Source organism: Mixophyes fleayi, chromosome 9 (assembly GCF_038048845.1).
Source record: "Mixophyes fleayi isolate aMixFle1 chromosome 9, aMixFle1.hap1, whole genome shotgun sequence".
Taxonomy (NCBI): Eukaryota; Metazoa; Chordata; class Amphibia; order Anura; family Limnodynastidae; genus Mixophyes; species Mixophyes fleayi.
Window position 1 is genome coordinate 26,115,051 of NC_134410.1, and position 24,232 is coordinate 26,139,282.

At 40.0% G+C, this 24,232-nt stretch overlaps 1 protein-coding gene across 1 annotated transcript in view; it reads left to right on the top strand.

The window, feature by feature from the left end:
• The window catches only part of AKT2 (AKT serine/threonine kinase 2), a 28,748-nt gene extending 4,516 nt beyond the window's left edge, over positions 1–24,232 (top strand). Inside the window, exons 2-14 of the mRNA XM_075187075.1 lie at positions 9,398–9,515; positions 13,099–13,233; positions 13,312–13,423; positions 13,679–13,841; positions 17,382–17,513; positions 18,042–18,107; positions 18,226–18,294; positions 19,499–19,621; positions 20,021–20,149; positions 20,560–20,774; positions 21,285–21,372; positions 22,051–22,153; positions 22,510–24,232. Of these exons, the coding sequence (XP_075043176.1) occupies positions 9,470–9,515; positions 13,099–13,233; positions 13,312–13,423; positions 13,679–13,841; positions 17,382–17,513; positions 18,042–18,107; positions 18,226–18,294; positions 19,499–19,621; positions 20,021–20,149; positions 20,560–20,774; positions 21,285–21,372; positions 22,051–22,153; positions 22,510–22,589 (1,461 nt within the window). The 5' untranslated portion in view covers positions 9,398–9,469 and the 3' untranslated portion in view covers positions 22,590–24,232. The remainder of the gene's footprint in view (positions 1–9,397; positions 9,516–13,098; positions 13,234–13,311; positions 13,424–13,678; positions 13,842–17,381; positions 17,514–18,041; positions 18,108–18,225; positions 18,295–19,498; positions 19,622–20,020; positions 20,150–20,559; positions 20,775–21,284; positions 21,373–22,050; positions 22,154–22,509) is intronic.

Below are 24,232 nucleotides of genomic sequence, written 5' to 3' on the forward strand. Positions count from 1 at the left end.
CTCTGAACGAAATAAGTTGCAACTGTTTATTTGATACTGTTTTTATTTAATTGATTTATGAATATCACCTTTAACAGTGTTTGTGTTTCAAACCAGTTTGACAACTCGATTTATGATACAAATATCTATAATTATATATTCCAAACTTATTTAATTTAAGGAACCCAGCATTAATGTTTCTAATTAGGATTAACCTCTACAGGCGTTGTCTAATTGGAAGCACTAAGGACAATCCCCCAACTGAAAAACAAAACTATAAAACAAGGGATAATACATAAGACATTATCGGAGGTCTTTTATAGACGCAACGCGTTTGGTAGGTTAAGGAAAATTCCCATTTGTATTGTTCACTCTGTCCTAATCCTTTTCTGTCTACATGGCACAGCAGTTGGAATGAATGTCAAAAGAGAGACTTATCCCCTCTGACCGCTCACACATCCGGGACGCCAATCAAGGACAGGAACGATACTTAATATAATTGAGACGTTTCTATACAAGATCATATATTGTAAGTGCAATGTTGTATTTTTAGAATTAAATGTCTTTTACAATAATTCACTATCTGTGCAATTTCTCCACTTTGTTTCATATAATGCTGCTGACAGGAGCTTTGGCCAACATTTCTATACACTAACTGCAGCGATACAAGACACCTTGTAAGTGTAATCATTATCTAACCGACAGACCCCTTGTCATTACAGTATTACACTATGTCTTTTATCTGCTTTTATTTTCATATATTGAGAATGTGTAACATGGAGTAAGAACAACTGAGAAGGACGACCAATCAGTGATCCTTGCACTCACAGCAAGGATCCAACCAACAGACTTTTCTCCTGGGCAATTTAATTGTTGGGACAACTGGATCATGAAAATTAAGTGAACTATTAGTTTAAAGGAGGACAATTCCGGATAACAGGTCACGTACTGAATCACTGGTAACATACATCATTATCCACATGCTGTTTAGTATTGTTACATCTGAACTAGGGATTTGCTTGTTACTGGGTATAATATTTTGAATGTTGGAACAATCAAATCAGACACAAATTGCAACTCCCATTCCTTTCCCTTTACGCCCTTAACCCCCTATAATGTGTAATGTTTTCTAATCCATTGAGGGTACAGAGACCCCTTTCTAGTGAAATAGGGCTGCCTCCCAATTCCCCCTCCGTTTTTTAAGCTGGATGCACACTACAGAAAATTACTGCAGGTGCGATTTCTGTTACGATTTTGCCAACGACTGAGCATACCGGTTCACGTGTACACACCTACACGGTTTACCATCAGATCTGTCATAAACATCTGCTGAAAAGATCCTGACTCTGCGCACACTATAGAGGTCTGCCTACACTGCTGGCCGTGAGTGTATACACGCTTCCACATTTGCAGGACATCGTTCCATCATTGATAGAGATATTTAGTCCGTTTATAAAATCAAATCAAACGATACGATGCGCTTTGGTGCGATAAAACATGATCGTGGAAGCGGACACACTAATGCAATATCTGACCTAACAGTTGTTTATTGTGTGATTGGCATGATAATTGGTTGAAAAACCTGTAGTGTGTACCCAGTTTTACCCTAAGAGTGCTATTCCCAAACTATTTTATTTGGGATTTTTCTATGGTGTAGATATATGTAACAAATGATTTGGAAAATGTATGGTTAAATATTTCTAAAACTATTACCTGGATTAGAGAATGTTTCTGATCAATGAGATACTGAATTAGAATTATTTTTCTGTGCAGAATTGGGGAGGGGGGGGTTGGATATTAATATAGCAACACAGCACAGATATAATTTTGCCAAATTACAGTTTACCACCACCTCCAGAAGGACATGTCGGTGTTTATATGTGTATCAATAAATACTTATTGCTCATTATAAACACACAAGAAGCTGTGAATAAAGTGTTAGGTGATTGATGAAATGTCTCCTGGTTATGGGCTTTCTGTACACAAGCTGCAAGTAATTCATTTATTATGTGGACACTTTCAATCTTTCTGTGTAACTGCCCTTTAGTTACCCCTTCTTTTTTTTTCTATTGGAGATCAACAGAACACAAAACGAGGTAGAATTTAAATATTGTAGCATGTCGGTTAGCGTAGAAATCGGAAAGAAAATATAGAATTTTGACACATCACTAAGCCATAAAACAGTACTGTCTAAAGAAGATTACTACAACCTTGGTTGATCAATTTTTGATATGCAACAAACTGGAAATGAGGGAAAAAAAGGGCATACACAGAGGGCAGCGTGGCAATCCGCTGGAGAAGGGCAATGGTTAAGAACCAGGCGGGCCAATCTCAAGCAATTATAAAGTCCTATTGCGAACGCTAGGCGTTAAAGAACCTGGGAAAGGGGGAACTCAAGGTGCCATATATGATTAATTTCTAATCGCTAACCAAAATGATGATCGTTCAGGACATTGCCACCTGGTGTGGATAAAAGCTCCGTGTGCTGGACAAGGAGTTTATAAACATGCTCCTTTACCCTCACACAGATGGTGCTAGAGGCTGTATTTTCTCTTATTTCCTTCCAGTCCTCATTATCCAAGGCCCTCCCAGATCTCCCTCCCAAACTCGCTCATGCGGGTCCTTTCGGACAAGCCCTCTTGTTCTAAATACCCTATATGGGAGAGAGAAGAGATTCTAAGTTGATCAACGGTCTACCACTCAAACATGTCTTGAGTAAAGAAAGCTTTGAAATTCCTCAGTTACAAGAACTGGAAGAACTATTTGTTCAATCAATTTACATATATCTAATACTGCTTGCTTTCCATAGCTCAAAGGTTGCTGAGTTGCAATCTGGAGGGTTGTTTGGGTTGTCAAAGAGTGAGACAATTAGTTCAGGAGATGGAGCTAATTTATGTAGGTTCTTTGCTCTGTCCCAAAGTGTTAATGTATGAGAGATTACAGGGTGATATAGAGCTGATTTTGGGAGGCTAGGCCGAGGGAGCCAGCAGAGAGAAGAGACCAATGAGACACCAAGGCTCTCGGCCTCAATCAAGGTCCTGACTCTTACGGTTTTTAGGCTTCTACAAAGCGATCCATGCTGACAGATAAGGTTTAAAGTTTAGAACATCCAGGCCTCCAGCCTGTGCCACTGTCTACAGAGTCCAAAGCTGAACTCTGGGGCCTTTCTATCCCATGTGATTTGCAAAGTATAATGTTGTAAGAATTTGAATGCGTGTAGAGAAACACAAATCAGTAGGGCTTAAAATAAATATAAAAATCTGGGCATTGTTGACAGCATTAATGCAACCTATCCAGGAGATATAATGATGGCTCCAATCTTTAAGGTCAGATTTGATCTTAAACAGCAATTAAGGAAAATTGGCCTAAAACAGTTGATGTCTAGCTGTGTGGATTTTGAGATAAACATTTATTTATTTTTGGTTTCATTTTAAGGGAAATTTCTGGCCCCAGATCAAAGTCTTAAGACTTCAGTATTTTGAGGGTTGATTTTGTATCCTAAGTGGTAGCCATAAGTTTCAGTTTCTACAAGGAATGGTGGGAGAAAAAAAGTCTGTATTTGCTATTGTAAGAAGAACATGATCCGCATAGAGGGCTATTTTGTGCATTACCCCCGCACGAATACCTGGGGACTGGGTGCATTTTTGCTGCTAGGCGTTCAATTAATAATGCATAGATTAATTGTCAGAGGGAGGTCCCTTGTCTCATTCTGTCCAAGATCTTAAAAGGAGATTAAGTAATACCATTATCCAATACCACCTTTAGTTCCTTTTTTATATTAATTCTGAAGCTATTAAATTGACCTTAGTCTCTCTGTCTGTATATGTTAGGGAATTTAGACTGTAAGCTCCAATGGGGCAGGGACTGATGTGAGTGCGTTCTCTGTACAGTGCTGCAGAATTAGTGGCGTAATATAAATAGCTGATGTATCTTTTAATATTTGTTTCAAACTTATAATGGTGCTTGGGATGGAGGAAAAGTTGTACTGACCAGAACCAATAGTATGTTTTGTTTTAGTATTTCTCTAGCTTTTTTTGTAATTAGGATGATGCATCAGTTTTTAATAAACTTAATAAAATCGATATGTTTTAAATTTAGGAACCCATATACCCATCCATACATCCTCCAGTGCCCCTTTTAGACACTTTTCTTTCCTCCTTTTTGCTTTTGACTTATTTGATTCTTACCTTTTTTTATTGTCCTATTATTTTAGTACGAGTATATTTTGTAGTGCTGGGAAACTAGAGCATGTTATTCATTCACTTCATATGACAAACTAATTTCCCCACAACAGACGTGCACACTCCCACCAGGACCAATTTAAAAGCCTATTTGAGCTTAAAATAGCTAATATCGATCAGTGGCGTAGAACACAAGATAACCTGCATAGTTAGTAAGGTTTAAAAAAAGACACTGTTACATTAGTTCTAGTTGCCAATTTTAGTCTCACATAGGAAAATAGCCAAAAATAGCAATTGGATAAATTCCCCAGATTAATTGCTCCCATGATGTCTTCTACTAATTATAGCTACCGATTACATTTCTTGTAAGCAAGGCATCAAATACATTTAAACTTTTTTTTGTGAATTTGCTATCAGCACCTAATGTAGAAAGAGATTCCACAGCTTCACCACTCTTACAGTAAAGAACCCTTTCCGATGCTTTTGGTGAAACCTTCCATTTGCAGCAGATGATCATTTGTCCACTCTTTGGTCCTTGGTACGGAAAGTTAGATAAATGTTATATATTTTATAAGTATTAAGTATCCTCTAAGATGTCTTTTTCCCCAAAGTAAACAAATCTAGTAAATGAATCCCCCCATTCCCTTTATTAATGGGGTTGCCCTCCTCTAAGCTTTCTTGAGTTCTCCTATGTCCTTACAATAAGTTGTCCCAAACTGTGCTCCATATTCACAATATGATCTAACTAGTGGATTATACAATGGTAATACTATGCTTGTATTGCAAGCCTTTATCTCCTTTTCTATACATCCCAGGTTTTACCTGTGCATTCGCTACCTTAGGTATTATGTTTTACTCCTAAAATGAAGTTTGAACATAAGTTTATTTTTATTTTTTTACCAGCTTGTATTTTAGTTATATTGGGTGTTTAAATATTTTGCATTATCTCTCATGATGTTGACAGTGTCTCTGCCTTTGATAGTGTAGTTGGCGATAAAAGCCCGTCCATAAATAGAAAATGCAACACTTGCGGAATGTTGGGTCACGCCAAATAATTCTACAATTCTAAAACTTTTTTTTTTTTTTTTTAAAGGTATATAAACATCATGTGCATTTGTTAAATGGAAAAATTTGCCCTATGGCGAAACTAAACATTTCCACTCAATTTTTGCACACGGTGGAGGCAGCCATATTTTGTGCACAGAATGGATATTCCAGTCCTGTCTATCTGTAACCAAGCACCTTCTGCCTTACTGATTCCTAGTGAAATCCTTCCCTGTGTACGGCTGTCTGGTGCACTTCAAGTGATGCCACTGTAGCTGCCTAATCGATTAGAAACCAGCGGTTTGTTTGCACTATTGTTTTTTTTGTTCAAACAAAATCATTAAAATCATCCCTAATGACCCATCTGTCCCTGTCCATTTTGATCCATCCAGTCTCCTCCATAAGATCTCCTGGAGAGAGATAAGCAGCGTCAGGTGAGAGCCTGCCAGTGTTTGCTCTGTTCAGCCTCTCATGTGCTCACTGCTTGACCTGGTCTGGTGTTTTTCCTCTCTCGATTTTTGTCTCTGTACTGATAGCTGTTTCCAGAGAGATAAGAATTTGCGTATTATTTATGCAACGCACAAAACAAACACTGCAATCTGCTGTGTTTCCACTGTGATGCCGATCCGAACATGCTGTGATGGTGATAATGCCCCCAGCAGAGGCGCAGTAATTGAATGAGCATGGTGATCTGTATACTGGATTAAAACACAGATGAGTAGTTTACATCTGTTGTCATGTTCTCTGTGGCGACGGTGGAGTAGCTCTTCTGCTTTTTTTTTTTGCTTTTTTTTTTTCAATATATTTCCGTCTTGCACTGTTTTGCATAGAGGGTGTGGTTTTGCTTCATTCACAGAATTAAGATGGTAATCCAACATACTGCACACACTGACTGTATAAGATAAAGGAAAGCCCTGTGTGTTACAAGGAAATTCACAATTCCCAACAGTCTTTCTTAACACAAGATGTGGACACAGGTTGCCTAAGCTTGCTTTAAATCAATGTAGTCAAGTTCCGTAGGAGAGTGTCATCATACCACATGTGGTGGGTTCATGAGAATTGGTGCCTACACAACTGTTCAGAAAACTTGCTTGTAACCATAGAGACCATTCTGATTGTCATTGTTTTACTACAGGTTACAAAATTTAAAGTCTGTGTGTAGTTCATGTCAAAGGGATATTGTACTGCAGAATTGCTTATCTAGAAATCCATGTTTTATAGGACTTTTTTAGGATTCAGACAAGGTTCTCTTGAATGTGAGACGTGTCTTGTTCTAAACACATTACTTGGTTAGTTATTGTAGGGCCTCTGCAGGAGGCTATGAATATTTCTTTCTACTTTAATACCGGGCTCAAACGAAATATCCAGTCACCACGGCGACTACAATACACACAATAGTCGCCCAGTCTATAACGAGTAACTGGCCAATCTGGGCTCTCCTGTGACACTCCTCCACGTAGGAGTCTGCTGTCATTTCTAGCCAATATCTCCTGTCTGCAGCCAATATGTGTAAGGGGGCAGCTGCCTTCTGCCAGACTAATAAGCTGGGGGTAATGGGGTTGCATGGACTCACAAAAGCACTTTATTATAACATGGAGCTAGTTCATGGAGCATAGACTCACACGGTGTGTCTGTGAGCCTTAGATCAGTAAGGTTGACATTTGTAGCAGAGAAGCTGTTAGACGAGCTAGTAGGGGGACAGGATTCTGGAACATGAACACGCTGCTGGCAAAATGTTATTCGTAATTTACAAACAAGTTTAACTGAAGCAACAAGTAAATCCACTCTGGAGCATTGATATATATGAAAGGTTGTGGATTATAATAGTCAAAAAAATAACTGGTTAGTTTATAGATCACCAAGCATGTCCGCCACTTCTCTTTCAGAAGGCTGTGGGGAGTCTTAAGCTACTTGTACAAGAAATGTGTCAGAAGTTACTTTCTGTAGACACCTCTGTGAATCCCAGTTTATATTTTTAAAAATACAGTGCTGTCAATCAGCAGATGCATCACAACTGTGTGCAGTGGTTGTGGTAATAATCTACACCTCATCATGCATTGCAACTTGTAAGCAGTACTTGTATCTCCCCTATGACACCATCACCAAGCTACTTGCAGAAAGATTCCATCTGCTAGTATTGGTTTCCTACAGCCAACACCTGTAGAGAAGGTAACACAAAATGGAATTTAATTTAGAAGGGGCAGGTCAGCTAGTGTCTGGTGCTTATAGCAAACCAACTAAAATGTGTTGCCCTACAGAAGGCCAGGCATCTTCTAAACTAAAGATCACTTACCATGTTGTATTTGCAAATATGTATGTTTGGACGTAATATATTTATTGAAAATTATTTTTTTGAAAAGAGAATTATCATTTTCAAGCTGATGCCACCTTCATATGACCTTAACTTAGTGACTTATATGTGTCCTACTGTCATTTTTAATACATTGCTTCTTCTTTCAAACTTCCTTTTTGTACCTTTTTAAGCCACATTTTTATTTTGTTTGGCAAAGTTGTTTTTTCATTGCTCTCGTTTACAACACGGGTCTGCTGTATCTTTTGGATACAACTATCCCACAACAAGGTCATTAAACAGCTCTTATATGAAGTGTAATGTAGTTGCTATAAGTTGCAGGAGGAGATAGACATGCTAATACATATTAAACGGACAAACCCTAGCGATGATCGTTTTGTAACGTAGGGCTGTGCTTATTTTGAATGTTGTGCTACTGTTGTGGAAGTAGAGATTGTATCACTGTTTCTGTTGTCACAATTCGGTAAAGTGGTAAATTTAGAACAGGATGTTTGTTTGTTTTTTGTTTGTTTTTTTTATCTGAAGGGGGTTTAAACAAAATAGGGAACTTGGTAATTTTGGGCACAGTTGGCAGTCTACACAAAATGTTTTGGTCAGTGACAGGCAAAAACAGTGTGTTTTTGTTTTGTTTTGTTTTTTCAATGAAAGCAGATAGGAAGCCTGTTTTATAGAAGTCATGTGTAACTTCCACTGTCAGAATGTGTATTAAAAAAAAATAATTATATTTTTTTTATTGCAGTACAATGTCAGCCAGAAAAATCTATGTGATGTTGAATACTTTCGTGTCAAAAAAGACAAAAGTATTATAGGAGTGATACCTTTATTAGCTAACTAAAATACATTTTTATATTTGCTAGCTTCTAGAGCACAAAGGTCCGTCCCTTCATCAGAAAAGTTTACAAATGAATGACTCTGCCATCCTAATAAAAAAAACTCTGTTTTATTACTTTAGCTTATCTTAATGATGTATTTCCCCCCCCCCCCACCTTGTACAAATTGAGAAAAGGGCACAACATTTAAGAGATGTTACATCAAGCAGTCATTAATTTTTAAACTAGCCTGATGAAGGGGCCTCTGTGCTCTGAAAGCTAGCAAATATAAACATTTATTTTGGTTAGCCAATAAGGGTATCACTCCTATAATACTTTTGGGGTTTTTTTGACACGAAAGTATTCAACATCACATAGATGGTTTCTACTAAAATACAAATATCTGTAGCTATGTTACAATATATTTCATTGACATGGAGCAGGAGGGTTAACCCCTGCATGTCTGAGGAAATGTTTTACCTGTAGGATGCCTTTGTAGGATCAGACAACAGTCTGCAGAAGTAAAACCGTTCAGACACCAGCCGTGTTGTGTCGCATGAAGTTTTGAGAACCATGAACATTATTAAAAAATAAATTGAAAATACCTGAGCTATAATTTAATTTTGCATAGTAATGATTCATGTTGATTTTAAAAAATATGATTTAAAATTTTATGTTTTTTAAAAATATTTTTATATTTACGTGTTGTGGGGAAAAAAAAATGAATCCTGTGTCAGTGGATTGTGGCTACACCAGAAAGGCTGTGAATCATTGCAGTATAAGTTGTAAGAATATGGGCACTATGTTGGCGCTAGTGTAAGATTATTGCAGTTTTAAATTCCAAAAGATATTAGGAGTATGATTATAAAGTTGTTTTATGAATTATCTCCTGCTGGATTGCAGACTAAGTGTGGCCAATGGAGAAAAGTAAATTAAGTGTCATAACTTTTTGCTTTTTTTTTTTCAAATTTAGCTGTTTCTATTTGGATTCTGGTTAATAAGTGTTATAGTGATCTTACCGAACTGACCAGTCACTTCTTCCTCGTTTTTTTTTTCTCTTCTCTTCTTTCCAGAACTGGCAAATTGTCTAAATCTGCGTCCTCCGAGCTGATTGATCGCGCTTTGGCCTCAGTCTCTTAATCACCATGACTGAAGTAATGGTGGTTAAGGAAGGTTGGCTGCAGAAGAGAGGTGAGTGAGGGTTGGATTTTACATGTTCTCTGGATTGCATTGTGAAGTTGTGCGAAGGATATAGTATTTTCTGCAAGTCAAAAGCCAGATGGTCCCGCAGCCCTGTTATACAAAGTGCAGGTATCGCCCACAGGAGTAGCAGCACGTGGGGACAGATTACTTGGACCTGTTAAATAGAAATGTTATGCAGCCTATTAAAAATAATTATAATTTCTCCTTCACTCCTGGCCAGGTAAAGGCCTATAATTTCTAAAGCTTATAGCAGGCAATTGTTTGGCCTGTGATATCTGTTCTATGCTTTCAAAGCACTAGTCTTTGGTTCAAGTGTAAAGAGTCAAAATAGACTTCCTTATAGCCTTATATAGGGTAGTGTTAGACAAGTGCTTGTGTTTATAGTGCTCAGAATACTCCGCCCTGATGTATAGGGTGACGCATTAAAAACAAGCACCCACAGTAATGAATTGAGTGTGCTCAATATGTGGAGCGAAACTGGGCCACATTCTGCATCCACTCCTGCACATCGCCATTCTCCAGGAGGAGAGGTATGTGTGTGGTACAGGACTTTTTTTTTTTTTTTTTCCTTTTGGGTGCTATAATAGCTAGGCACTGTGACCAGACACCAGTGTTCATCTGACCCTCATGGAATATTTTTAATTGCTGTTAAATAGCATTGCCTCACAGCACTGGGGTCATGAGTTTAATTCCTGACCATGGCCTTATGTGTGGAGTTTGTATGTTCTCCCCGTGTTTGCGTGGGTTTCCTCCGGGTGCTCCGGTTTCCTCCCACATGCCAAGAACATACTTGGTAGGTTAATTGGCTGCTATTAAATTGACCCTAGTCTGTCTGATTGTGTGTATGTTTGGGAATTTAAACTGTAAGCTCCAATGGGGCAGGGACTGATGTGAGTGAGTTCCCTGTACAGCGCTGCGGAATTAGTGGCGCTATATAAATAGATGATCTACTGTGTGTTTTGTTTTGTTTTGTTTTTGTTATATGGCATTATTGTTATATTATTTACAGTTTAGTAAGCCTACACAGCACTATTATGCATGTTATTCTTATCTAGTTTACATTCACCCCACCTCATAGGTAACGCATGCAGTTTACTGTGATGTAAAGGAAGCCTGTATTTAAATGCATCAATCCACAAGCAGAAAGCTGGAAGAGAATGGTGGTCGCCTTATTGTGCAGCTGTTGAGTGGAAGATTGCCCTCTATAGCGTATGCTTGAGGGCATCCTGTGATTTCATGTAACCCTGCCTGACCTCTCTACATTCCTAAAATACCACAAGCACAATCCTAATGAAAAACACACCTCCGCACAGCCAGAGGTACTCCTGAGGCCCCTCGTTTTCCGGCAGCCTCAGAGGGCACAGAATGCATTGTGACCACGTTATCTCTGGTAGACGGGGCACACTTGTGTAGAGCGCTACGGAATTTGCTGGCGATATATAAATAAATGTTGATGCAATGCCATGTACCCTGTGACAATTTTATGTGATGTTTGCGTTTTAGTGACTGTGGAGTTATATGGGGGGTATCCTTACTGCCGTGGAAGTTGCATGGCAGGTGTTTTCAAACACCAGGAAAGATTGGATAACAGTTTGTCCACATTGCGACCACCCCCCCAGCTGACCTACAAAACATATCACTGCAGGCACGGACGGTGTCTGTGGATGTCTCTGAGGTTCAGGAGAACATCCTAAATCACACGTCTGTCATGCCGCGTGTTCTGGTCTCTCCAATCTGACGATAATACCCATTATTTGTCTTGTGTCTTGCTGCTCTTCTCTGGAGCTGTGTCCTGTACTAATTGTGACACACAGGGAGATTTTATCTGCTCCCAGCTCTCTCTGGTACAAGGAGGAGGGGCGGATGTCACTTCCTCTCTAGTGTTTTGTTTGCTTTCTCCTGCCAGTAAACAACATTAAATAATGAGTAACTCTGTTCATGGCAAAATATTGCATATCTGTAAAGAGGTTGTACAGACTAGACGTGTGCATGTCAGAGTGATGTATTGGCTTGGCATGTCTGTTGCTAAAGCAATGAAAGGCTAAACAATATTTTTCAGGAACCTCACAAGTAGCCCTTTGTCCAACCATAATTTTGCAAAGAAGCATTAGGTCATGTTATGAAATCGGAGCAGCGGTAGGGTAAGCTACGGCAGGTTAGTCAAGCTGCATTGAAAACCTCATCATCCAGGCACAGGCTATTGTACTTCCTAGACTGGTGTCACAGGGAACCCAGTACATTCAGAGTTATTAGGAACTGTGTACATTGTAGTCAGGCCATCCACATGCAGCTCCCAGGCCTCCTGCAGCCACCACTGTGCTAAAAGCATGTATTTTAGTGATTTGGTCCTAGAAATGGATGACCGTAGCCCCGGACAAGTTCTGTCCCAAATACTTTTACAACAACATGTACGACCTGATCACCCAGCCAAGTGTGTGAGTGTCATTTGGTACACACTAGTCCTATAGATGTGTATCTGTTGTTGTTGTGTGCTTGTAGGGAGGATTGAGACATTGAACATGTCACTGACATCAGTACACACTGGTGTTCATGAATACTGATCCATGAAATGTGTAATTGAGGACTCTGTGATCCTAGTAGGGACTGGCCGTTGTGCTGTGGAGTAGTATGAAGGAGAACGAGTGCTCCTAGCCCCTCCTAGACAGCAGGTAAAATTAGCTCCCTGATTAGATGCTATTTCTGGAAGGCTGTGTTGAATTACCTCCTGTAACATTAACCTTTTCCATACGTGAGGCTGGCTTCCACCTGCAGCACAATTTAAAGGGGAAAGTTGCTTTTGTTTAAAAACAAATAATGACGTAATGGAAAAAAATATATATATAGAATGGGTCTCCCCTTGCACTGTGTTACACAACGGATTAGTTTTATGCTAATGCATAGTGTGCTGTTGCAATATACTGGCGATGTGGTTTACTCTGCAAAGCTTTATGCTGGCGCTGAGGTTATTACACTGCATGAAGTGATATAAGTTATGTAGTGACATTAAGGATATAGCAATGTGTTTACGTGGTTTTATGTCTGTGCCATGGTTATTGCATACAGTGCTCGTGGTGTTTTGGTGGTGGGGAGGCCTGTTGTATGGCGTTGTGTTGGCGTGGGGTTTGTATGGCGCTGTGGTCACGTGGCGGTCAGCTTATTGCATGGCGCTGTGGCAGGGGGGGGGGCTTATTATATGTTTTTACTTATGTGATCATTGCACTCACTGCATTGTTTGTCATATTACTTTTATGTTTTGCTTTATGCTGGTGGTGTGGTTAACACTGCTTGCAGTACATGGTCTTGGGTCTCTGCTAGAGGTATGGTTATCGCACTGCATGCAGTGCACGGCATGGGTTTATGCTGCTGTTGTGTAGGGTGTAGCGGAAATCTTGTGGTAAATGATATTACGATTATGGATATCTGCTGGCAGAATGGTTATTTCGCCTTAGAAATCCCTTTAAGCTGATGTATCACTAGGGTTAGCCCTGTTAACCACTACTTCCTATTGTAAAGTGGGCTTGTATTTATTCTCTTGTTGCTGAGGTGCAGTAATGTGTCCTCCTGTCCTCAGGTGAATACATAAAGACCTGGAGACCCAGGTACTTCCTTCTGAAGAGTGATGGCTCATTCATCGGGTATAAGGAAAAGCCAGATTCATCAGAAAACAGCCTAGCACTGCCTCCACTTAACAACTTCTCTGTGGGAGGTAAGTGCCTCAGCCCTTTAACCTGTGTTTGTTGCTTCACCCATTAAGCATGTGTATGACACTCTGTAATGTCGATAGAATGTCAGCTCATGAAGACAGAGCGTCCCCGGGCCAACACCTTTGTGATCCGATGCTTGCAGTGGACTACGGTTATTGAGCGCACTTTTCATGTGGACACCCCTGAGGAGAGGTAAGTGGACACATCGTTCAATGCAGGGATAAACATAGATACCTGAATCCCAAAATGTATCCTCCAATCCAACCTGAGTGCTTGCTTTGGAATCTGTGGATGAATTGGTTTGCCAATGATGGAGATTTGGCACCAGAGTAAAATCTGCTCTTGTGGTGTTGGAATGTCTTACGTAGCCCACGTTCCAGTCACCGTTTAGGTTCTCCTGTTTACCTCTCCTGGTAATACTGGCAACTCCTGCTTATAATATTGCAGAGAAGAATGGATGAGAGCAATACAAACTGTTGCCAACAGTTTGAAGAGCCAGGAGACTGAGGACGATGGCATGGACGGCATGGATTACAAATGTGGCTCTCCTAGTGACACACCCAGCCCCGAAGAGATGGATGTGGCCGTGTCCAAGGGACGACCCAAAGTAGTAAGTTTTATCTATGTGTGTGTGTGTGTGTGTGTGTGTACAGTCATTCGAGTTTTTTTTAAATGTTTTAACAATTGTCTATTCCTGGACAAATCCTAAAATTTGATAAATGTAAAATAATATAACAAATAACCCATAAAAGATTTTGCTTTGTGATTATTTAAGAAAAAATAAGCCTTCCTGAAGAGCCCATATGTGAGCAAGTAAGTACACCCTATGGTTCAGTAGCTTGTAGAACCACCTTAATTACTTTTCCATGAGTTTATCTGTCTCCCATTGTATTTGAAGAATTTGGATCACTCCTCCTTACAACACAGCGTCCGTTCATTGATTTTCAGAGGGCATTCATTTATCCAGAGGTTTTTTTAATTTCCCACTACTGCATCTCAATAGGGTTTGAGGTCTGGACTATGACTTGGTCTGTTTCAGCCAGTGTGTAGACTGTCCAGTGTACTTGGGATCACTGCTTTATTGCTGGTCCAATTCTGGCTTCAGACATTTTTCTCTAAAATACTTTGGTATAAAGAGGAGTCCGTGGTGAACCCAATGATTGTAAGATGTCCAGGTATTGTAGCTGCAAAAACAGCCCTAAATCATCACCCTCCCTGTGCCTCATAGGTGGTACAAGGGGATGCGCGTTGTGTTTTTGTTTTCACCCAACATGGTACATTGAGAGCAGATATCTCCACTTTGGTCTCTTCTGTGCAGAGGACATTGTTCGGCAGAAGTCTTCCATTTTATTCATTCATATGAAAATCTAAGCTGTACTGCGATGTTTTATATCTGATGAGAAGGCGCTTTCTCCTGACTGCTCTTCCATGAAAGCCATAATTCAGTCTGTTTGAGAACTCTATTCATTACTCCATCAGAGGTCTGTAGATCCCTGAATGTAACATTTCTTACACATACTATGTCGAGTGTGTTCATGGTTTGCTATACATCTTGTGCGTTCGACTTCTGATTGCCGTTTTAAATTCGTTTCCAGGAGGACTTCGAAATTTTAGGTTGTGCTTTGAATATCCTTTGAATATATTCGTTAATAAGTTCAAGGCTGTTGAACCTGCCCAATTCAATCAAATTTTGCTCTTGCTCACAGGGGTTGAGCATCTCTACTGGCTAGGTCTTAGGCCAGGTAAAGACTATTCCTAATTTGAATAAATTAATCTTTGTAAGTTTATTTGTATTGTGCCCCCAATACAATACTTTCAGGAGAATATCAAGTTATTCACATCAGTCTGTACTATATTGGAGCTCATTTCCCTAACACACACACACACACACACACACACACCAATTCTTGTTAGAAGCCAGTTATCCCAGTATGTTAGCCTGTGGGATGAAACTGGATTACCTGGTGAGAAACAAAGCTATGGCCCAGTGCTGTGAGATACCAGTGCTAACCACTGTGCTACCCCTAATGTTTCTAACCAATGACAACTCCCAGCTGACCTACTACTTGGAAAAGGTAGGTAAAAAATAAAATAATGGTAATTGCAGTCAATTACAGAGCAAACCTTTAAAAAAAAGATATGAACACTTCCAGCTTGGAATTCCCACCGTCAGAACCATCATTAAGAAATGGAAGATAAGTGGAACTGTTAAAGTCAAAGCAAGATTCAGAACAATTTCTGATAGACCTGCATGTAAACGGGTCAGATGTGCAAAGCAATTCCCCACATATTATTGCAAAGGACCTCCGGGAAAGGTTTAGCGGATACCGGTGCATTGGTGCACAGAAGACTTGGCAGAACAAAACTTTTCCTAAAATCTTAGCACAGAAGTCTGCTTCTGACATATGGACAAATGTACTGCGGACACAGCTACAAAAGATATAGTTGGAGAAAAACAAGGGACATATTTGAAGAAAATATTACCTTTTCCATCCATTACACACGGGAGTGGATCTCTTGTGCTTTGGGGTTAAGTGGAAGCCGGTATCTTGGGAATTATCTTCACAGTAGAAAGCGGGCAACAAGAAATGTTTGGAAGCTTCAAATTCTGCCTAAGTGGATATCACTAAGTCCTAATTGTCACAGTGTCCAAATGTCTGCACATACCATATTCACCGTTTACTTTGTTATACATATGTTGTTTACAGTTGGCAAATAAACTGTAATTGCTCCATAACTTGAGCAGGAATTGATTTAGTGTAAGTGTGTTCCCTACACAGGTTGTGTTCACAATGTGTGGAATATTATATACGTGCAGATTTGTACTACAGCAAACAAGAACAAGTGGTCGTTCTTTTGGTTGGAAATGACTACACGATATACTACAAACTAGAGTTTCTCCAGTTATGTTGGGTTTACCTATCGCTGGCTGTAAAGGGAACCTTAACAAACTCTGGTTACATGTCATTCAGGCAGCTAAGAGCACGAGTGCAAAATATTGGAAACCACCGTAACCACCACCCATAATTGTTAAGAATAGAATATGGTTTGTAAATCAATAGAAAAAAATAATTTCCTACAGAGTAAAGGATTCACATTTTAATCAAACTTGGGATTCTTTGTTATCAATATCGGGGTACGCAAGAATCCCATAAATTAAGCCATAGTTATGAGGATAAGCTGTGATGTGACTGAATACTGCACCGTCGGATTATGTCTTTAATTTACTGTTAATGCTTTGCAAGGATCGTGTTACCTTTTGAAATAAAACATTCCCTTTTATCCCTGATTTATCTCCCCACTCCCCTGCTTACTTTTTGTAACCTCTCTCATTTCCCCAGATTCCTTCTTTTTTTTTTTTTTTTTTTTTTTTTTTTTTTTTTTTTTTATATTGTTGCATAAAATGTTTTATGTTTCAAGAAAAGAATACATACTTTTTGAGAATCGTAAAAGTAGCATCCTGTGACAAAATGAGGTGTGTGCTATGAGCAGAATGTCGGTCATTAACGTTTTTTCCTTGGTTTGCTTCTTCAGGCTGCTATTAATAATTTATAATTCTACAGAGTTTCCACGGTGTCATGTGACTACCATGGCAACCACAGTCACATAGCACATAATGTAGTGAGAATAGAGGCTGTGGAATGCCCCTATCATGTACTGTAAAATCCTCCCCCTTATGCTATCGCATGACCTGCTGAGATCTGTGTGTGTGTCTGGCAGTCATACTAGTTTCCCCTCCAGAGAGGGAGTTTGAAATGGAGATGATGAATTTTAAGAGGATAGCTAAGAAAAATAACTATGCAATAAATTCTAAAAAGTATATAACTTGCTATATAAAGGGGGGGGGGATAACTTTCTAAGTGGGATGGCTGCTTTAAATTACTATCTTTATTTTTATATTCTGTTTCTAATTATACATGCTGGACATGTTCTTTCCATATCTTGAAATAAAGATTAGTGATTATATAAATGAATGACTGAAGAGCATAAAAGGAAGCCAGGTAGAGAAAGTTATGTATTTAGCAAAGGTTGAAGGGGGGCTTTTTACAGTCCAAATAAGTTTAAGGTGATTTGAAGGTGAACAAACCCTTCTAAATATCAAAGTATAATTTGTCCCTTTTTTATTTTAATTTGCAAATTGTGTCTTCAGACTATGAATGACTTTGATTACCTGAAGCTGCTGGGAAAAGGGACCTTCGGGAAGGTGATCCTGGTTCGAGAAAAGGCAACCGGTCGTTACTATGCTATGAAGATTTTACGTAAAGAAGTCATCATCGCCAAGGTGCGTGCAGGGAGCGTGAGCCACGGGCAGCAGGGACACTGATTTGTTTTATCAGTGGACTTTCCACAATCCTTTCTCTCCCAAAGATCAATGCCAAAATTGTGCCTTAGTAGGCCCCATCATTTTGTGCATTTCGTGCTGTGAATGTTTTGTAGGGAATGACTTTAGGGGTGGTGGACAATAATCTTACCAGATCAGGGCTCTTCTACAAGATACAATGGCGATGACATCACTGGTGGTTCCTGCTGGTTGGTTTGCAGGATGATTTCTGTAACTGAGAAATGCCATACACGTAAGCCAATGACTGTCATTCTCCGGTATTTGCCATCATATTCTATTGGTTTCATTCGGATTATTGTCAGGCATCATTATAATTTTCTGGTTAATTGTCCAGTATTGGCTGCTCTATCCCAGCAACAACCCTCCAGCATCCTTTCTTATCGTATTACCTGCTGTGAATGGATACAGACACTGCTTCCTCTTCTGTCAATGTTGTGTGGTCCAAATGTAATATCGTTGTCATTGCAGGATGAAGTGGCTCACACCGTTACAGAGAGCAGGGTCCTGCAGAACACCAGGCATCCCTTTTTAACGGTATGTATCTTCTCTTCTGCTCCATTTAATGTCTTATTCAATGTTTTCCTGGCTGCTGTTGTATGATGTGATGGTGTGTTATTATCAACAATATCTCATATATGTTTGTCCCCTCTAGGCTTTGAAATATGCCTTTCAGACCACCGACAGACTCTGCTTCGTTATGGAGTATGCTAACGGGGGAGAGGTGCGAGGCAAATGTGTCATATCTGTTCTCACTGTGTGTGCCTGTGACCGTGTTCTGTGACTGGTTCCATAGTTGTGATATTGGAACTGGTATTGTAAGATGTGTGATGCACTGAAAACATGTAAGTGGAGATTCAATGAACTGTGTGAGACAGTGGAAGCACTATGTGGAGATTGTATGATGTGGGGGTATACGAGATAACGGTAGGTGGAGATGGTATGGTGTGTGTGACATAGGGAACAGTATCTGGCGATGGTATGGTGTGTGTGACATAGGGAACAGTATCTGGCGATGGTATGGTGTGTGTGACATAGGGAACAGTATCTGGCGATGGTATGGTGTATATATGTGACATGGGGAACAGTATCTGGCGATGGTATGGTGTGTGTGACATAGGGAACAGTATCTGGCGATGGTGTGTGTGACATAGGGAACAGTATCTGGCGATGGTATGGTGTGTGTGACATAGGGAACAGTATCTGGCGATGGTATGGTGTATATATGTGACATGGGGAACAGTATCTGGCGATGGTATGGTGTGTGTGACATAGGGAACAGTATCTGGCGATGGTATGGTGTGTGTGACATAGGGAACAGTATCTGGCGATGGTATGGTGTGTGTGACATAGGGAACAGTATCTGGCGATGGTATGGTGTATATATGTGACATGGGGAACAGTATCTGGCGATGGCGTGTGTGACATAGGGAACAGTATCTGGCGATGGTATGGTCTGTGTGACATAGGGAACAGTATCTGGCGATGGTATGGTGTGTGTGACATAGGGAACAGTATCTGGAGATGGTATGGTGTGTGTGACATGGGGAACGGTATCTGGCGATGGTATGGTGTGTGTGACATAGGGAACAGTATCTGGCGATGGTATGGTGTGTGTGACATAGGGAACAGTATCTGGCGATGGTATGGTGTATATATGTGACATGGGGAACAGTATCTGGCGATGGTATGGCGTGTGTGACACGGGGAACGGTATCTGGCGATGGTTTTCTGTGTGTGAGGTATTGGGAACGATGTAGAAAAGTTCCCTCTGTCTGCTGTTGTGCAAAGAAGTGTTATGATTTATATCCCCATGAACGGAAATTTTGGACATTTTAATTGAAACCATTTTACTGTAAATTGAGGAATACTACAGTCGGTAACATTGTCAGTGTGTCTGTGACTGATGTGTGCTTATGTCCCCGCAGCTGTTCTTTCACCTGTCTCGGGAGCGCGTTTTCACGGAAGAGAGAGCACGGTTTTATGGTGCCGAGATTGTGTCTGCCCTGGAATATCTCCACTCCAGGAACGTGGTGTACAGGGATATCAAGGTACGTAACAACCCTCCAGATCACTATAGATATCTCGCATAGGGAGAGGTATTTACAGAGTGTGTTCTGTTTGTTGCTGTGTTCAGCCCTATAATTGCAACTAAAACTAAAATTATCTACAACAATTTAATTTTACTACATTACATCTATGAACGGAGAGTCGACACAAGAACGTTTTTTCATTCTTTTTAGCTGAGCATAACTGGGACATTTAAAATATTTCGTTCCATTTAAGACCTGACTGTTCATTTGAAATGTGTCTTGAGGATGATTGATGTAGTTCACAACCCTACGTCCGTGTGTGAGGCTTCTGCGAGGCAGTAATCTTTGTCCTGAGACGTTACCCGTGGGGTATTAGTGTTTGTTGTGGTAATCACTGATTTCATCTTTCCCCCTTAGCTGGAGAATCTAATGCTGGACAAGGATGGTCACGTTAAAATAACGGATTTCGGGCTTTGCAAGGAGGGGATAACGGATGGGGCCACTATGAGGACTTTTTGCGGTACCCCGGAGTACTTGGCCCCAGAGGTGACTGTGTGCATTGATATGTATAATTAGAGGCTGTATAGTAGATGTATACATTTCCTCCAATCAGTGGTGGAAGTGGGGGGGTGTATACGGTGGTATGGCAATCCGTCATTTCTATTGCCATCATTGTAAAACTATTAAGTGCCATTCACTTACATTCCCATTACGTGTTCCATACCGCCACTTTGACCACTGACCCCTGACCCCAATACCATGTTACACAAAGCCATCTACTGTACGTAAAGTCTAGTTATTTGTTGTAATAAGAGTCTGTAGCAGATCATACATAACACTTTATATAGTGATAAACCCTTTTTAAAACAAACAAAACAAATTGATTAACTGGTGAAAGAGGCTTGAGGCGTGGTTACTATTGACAATAAACTGACTACGAATACATCTATTTCTAGGTGTTGGAAGACAACGATTATGGGCGGGCCGTGGACTGGTGGGGGCTGGGAGTGGTAATGTATGAAATGATGTGCGGGCGATTACCCTTCTACAATCAGGACCACGAGAGACTGTTTGAGCTCATCCTCATGGAAGAAATCCGCTTCCCCCGCACACTGAGTCCCGAAGCCAAGTCACTTCTGGCCGGGCTGCTGAAAAAGGATCCTAAACAGAGGTACTGTGTCACACTCGTGTTACATGTACAAGGACAGTGGTGTTTCTGTGTATAGGTTCATAGGCACATGACGTGTTCTTTTATGTAAATGTACATGAATTCCTGATAATGGGTGGATTTCAGTAGCATATAGTGACTTGGAATGTGAGGCTTTATTTCCATAGAAGTCTCCTACATCAAATTAAAATGACTTTTAAAGTTATTAGTGGGCTCATGAAACAAGTCTCTGATAGACTGCAAAAGCAGCACTGCCCGAAACTAAATAGATAATTAAGAAAGTACATCCTAACAAACCTTCATCGACCAGAAATATCTCCTATCAAACTATTGTTAAATAACCTATGTTTGAGTCAAGAAAGACCTGGAGCTCAGATGGGAAAAAAAATAAAGTTTCTTTCATAGCGGTGTAATCTTGTAGTGTCAATCTAACCTTTACTAACTCTGCTATATAATATATATATATATATATAAATATTGTATAATAATATTACGCTTGTTATCACTTTCCAGGCTAGGAGGGGGCCCAAACGATGCCCAAGAAGTGATGGATCACCGGTTCTTTTCTTCTATTAACTGGCAAGACGTGACCCAGAGAAAGGTAACTTACAAGTGCATGTTGGGCATCTCTTAAACATGGCCGCACACGGGCCAACTGCAGTCATCCTCCAATCACATTAGGATCATTTCAAGGCATCACGGCCTATGTTAGGCCGAATGGTCAGCCTCATCCACCGTAAGAGACAACAAACCCTGCTGGATTTCTAAATGTCTATCTTTGGGCAGATGGATTACGTAATCAACCACTCTCAACAGCATTTTAATGGAAATCTGCGTAAATTCCCTTTTTGTATTCTAATATGCAGTGACCGTAGTTTGGAAACTGGTGGTCTTTGTATGCATTGGTACATTTCATTGATCGACCTTTGATACTGATACACACTTCATGGAATCGACAAGTAAATAACAATTCCAAGCTTCCAAGTAATGATAATACTGGGCAGGGTGTGCAGATTGGAGGGAGAGGAAAATTCTGACACTTTTAGGATGGAAATATTTCTTTCCACTACTTTCGTGAATGCAACTCAAAATCTTAGACAGCTGTACCTAAAAAATAAACTGATTAATGCATATGGAGATCTCAAGCACAGATAACTTGACGTAGCATAGACCTCTCTAGTACTTTTCTCTCCTACAGGCAAACGTTGCATAATTTTCTCATTGCAGATTAGACAATATCATTGGATAATGAAGTAATCCCTTGTTTTCTTGTGTCTAGCTCACCCCTCCCTTCAAGCCACAAGTCACCTCTGAAATCGACACCCGATATTTTGACGATGAATTTACGGCTCAATCGATAACCGTAACACCACCTGATAGATGTAAGTAAATGTTTCTCTCTCATAGGGATGTTTTTCAGATCCGTAGCAGTTGTTATGGTGGGTAATAATTAGAATGAACGACATGTGATGCACAAATGTGAGTGTAGATTTACTAGATAAAGGCTAGCTAGCATCTTATTGGTTGATGTGGGCATCGCCTCCTGTTAGAAGCCTTAGTAAACCTCTACCCCTTGGAGCTCGCTTTACGCTTCTTTGCGGTGCTTATAAAACGCATGTCAGTAACGCCAGAGGTTACAAAGACTTATCCAGTGACAGTTTGCTCAGGACCCAATGCGTAAACGTGCATGACGGGTATCTTTATAAATGTGTACTGATCCTGTCTCTCTCCATTACAGATGATAACCTGGATGCCTTAGAATCCGAGCAGCGTCCTCACTTTCCCCAGTTCTCATACTCAGCCAGCATTCGGGAGTAGACTTCTAATTCAAAGAGGCATTCGGGGAGAGAATACGAAAGACTTGTTTACTGAAAGTGGAGAAAATCCTGTCCCCATTTGAAACGGGGCAGCAACTATGTATTTGCCTACCGTCCCCCGAATTTTGAAAAAGACTACATCATTTTGCATAATTTACAAAAAAAAAAAAATTACAAAACAATTTGCTATATAATGTGGGCCTTCATCATGGAACGAAAATACCTTCATATCTTTTTATTGCCTTGTGCTGGTGGGGCAGTAACAGGATTGTAAGCCATAGTGTTGGGGAAAAACCATCCCAGAATCCTTTGCAGCTACTGCCTCCTACAAGGGGCCTGCGGTCGCTCCTGAGCGTTGTCCTGTCCTGATAATGGTACCGTGATTTTACAATGGGGGTGGGGGGGTGAAAAACAAGTGTGTATCACGGGTGTCTCCATTCATGTGTTTCATGGTAGGAATTATAGGTTGTAGAATGTTTGGACGGTTAGGTGGGTCTAATGGTGCTTTTCCACTTAGTCGGTACATGCAGGAAACACATTAAATATATTCTAATATTTCCCTTCACATATTCACATTCACCACTTCCTCCTCCGTATGTCCGCAAGGAGCTGATGACAGTCCGTGCTTTACTGCACTGCTGCAGTTTGTGTGTCTTATCAATTCTGGCCTCCATATATGAACTCTATGACACTTTTTAAATGTGGGGTGTACACTGTGCGCACCCGCTTTTCACAGGCATGTAAGTGGCTTGGCTTCTATGGCTGACTATTCAAATGACGTGTTTTTGTTTTTTCTTTTTTTTTTTTTCCAACAAATGGATTTTCGGGTTGAAAGCAATAATTTTGTGTTTAATGTATGTGTATCCCTGTAGGTAAATATTTTGTTTTTCTTAGAATTGGCATGACCAGCACAGGAACAGCGACTTGACAATATAATCATCCACCCTCTGGCAAAAATCAAGCGATCTCATTGGTTAAGAGCTTTGTCGGACATGTACAGTATGTCCCGCCTTCCCGACTTTTGTGGAATGTACCATTCATCAGGAATCCTTGGAAATTAGGGGGTGGTGGGGTTATTTGTTTACTTTATGACCTGAAATTGCCCCTTTAAAGGATGTTGGGTTTTTTTGTTTTTGTTTTTTTTTTTAACCAAGGCTGCAGCAAACCAGACAATAAGAGATGAAAGCAGCAGTTTGTGGAGCAATAATAGACTTTCTTATTTTACAGGATTATTGAAAACTTGGGATGGGGGGAAGGAGTTGCAAATTTGCAGAGGCCTCATTTAAAGGGGCAGTCCCACACGCCAGTTCAAAATATTAATCTATTTCTCCTTCCTGAGAATAGCTGTTATTTAATTTAGCTTGTGAATGTCTGTTTTCTTATATCATCTGCAGTCACACTTGTAGTGATGTTTCCAGGAAGTAGATCATTAAAAAAAAAAATGTCCACCAAAATGTCAAGTGTGAAAACATTTATGAAAACTGTTAATTTTGACAGACTGGCCCTTTAAACTTTATGTTGTATGAGGTGAATGTCTTATCTTAAAAACAATGAACGTTTTTTAGACATTTGAGATGAAAACACAACGTTTTTCTCATTACTGTCATTTTTTTTTTTTTTCTGGATAAAAAAACAATATTTTAA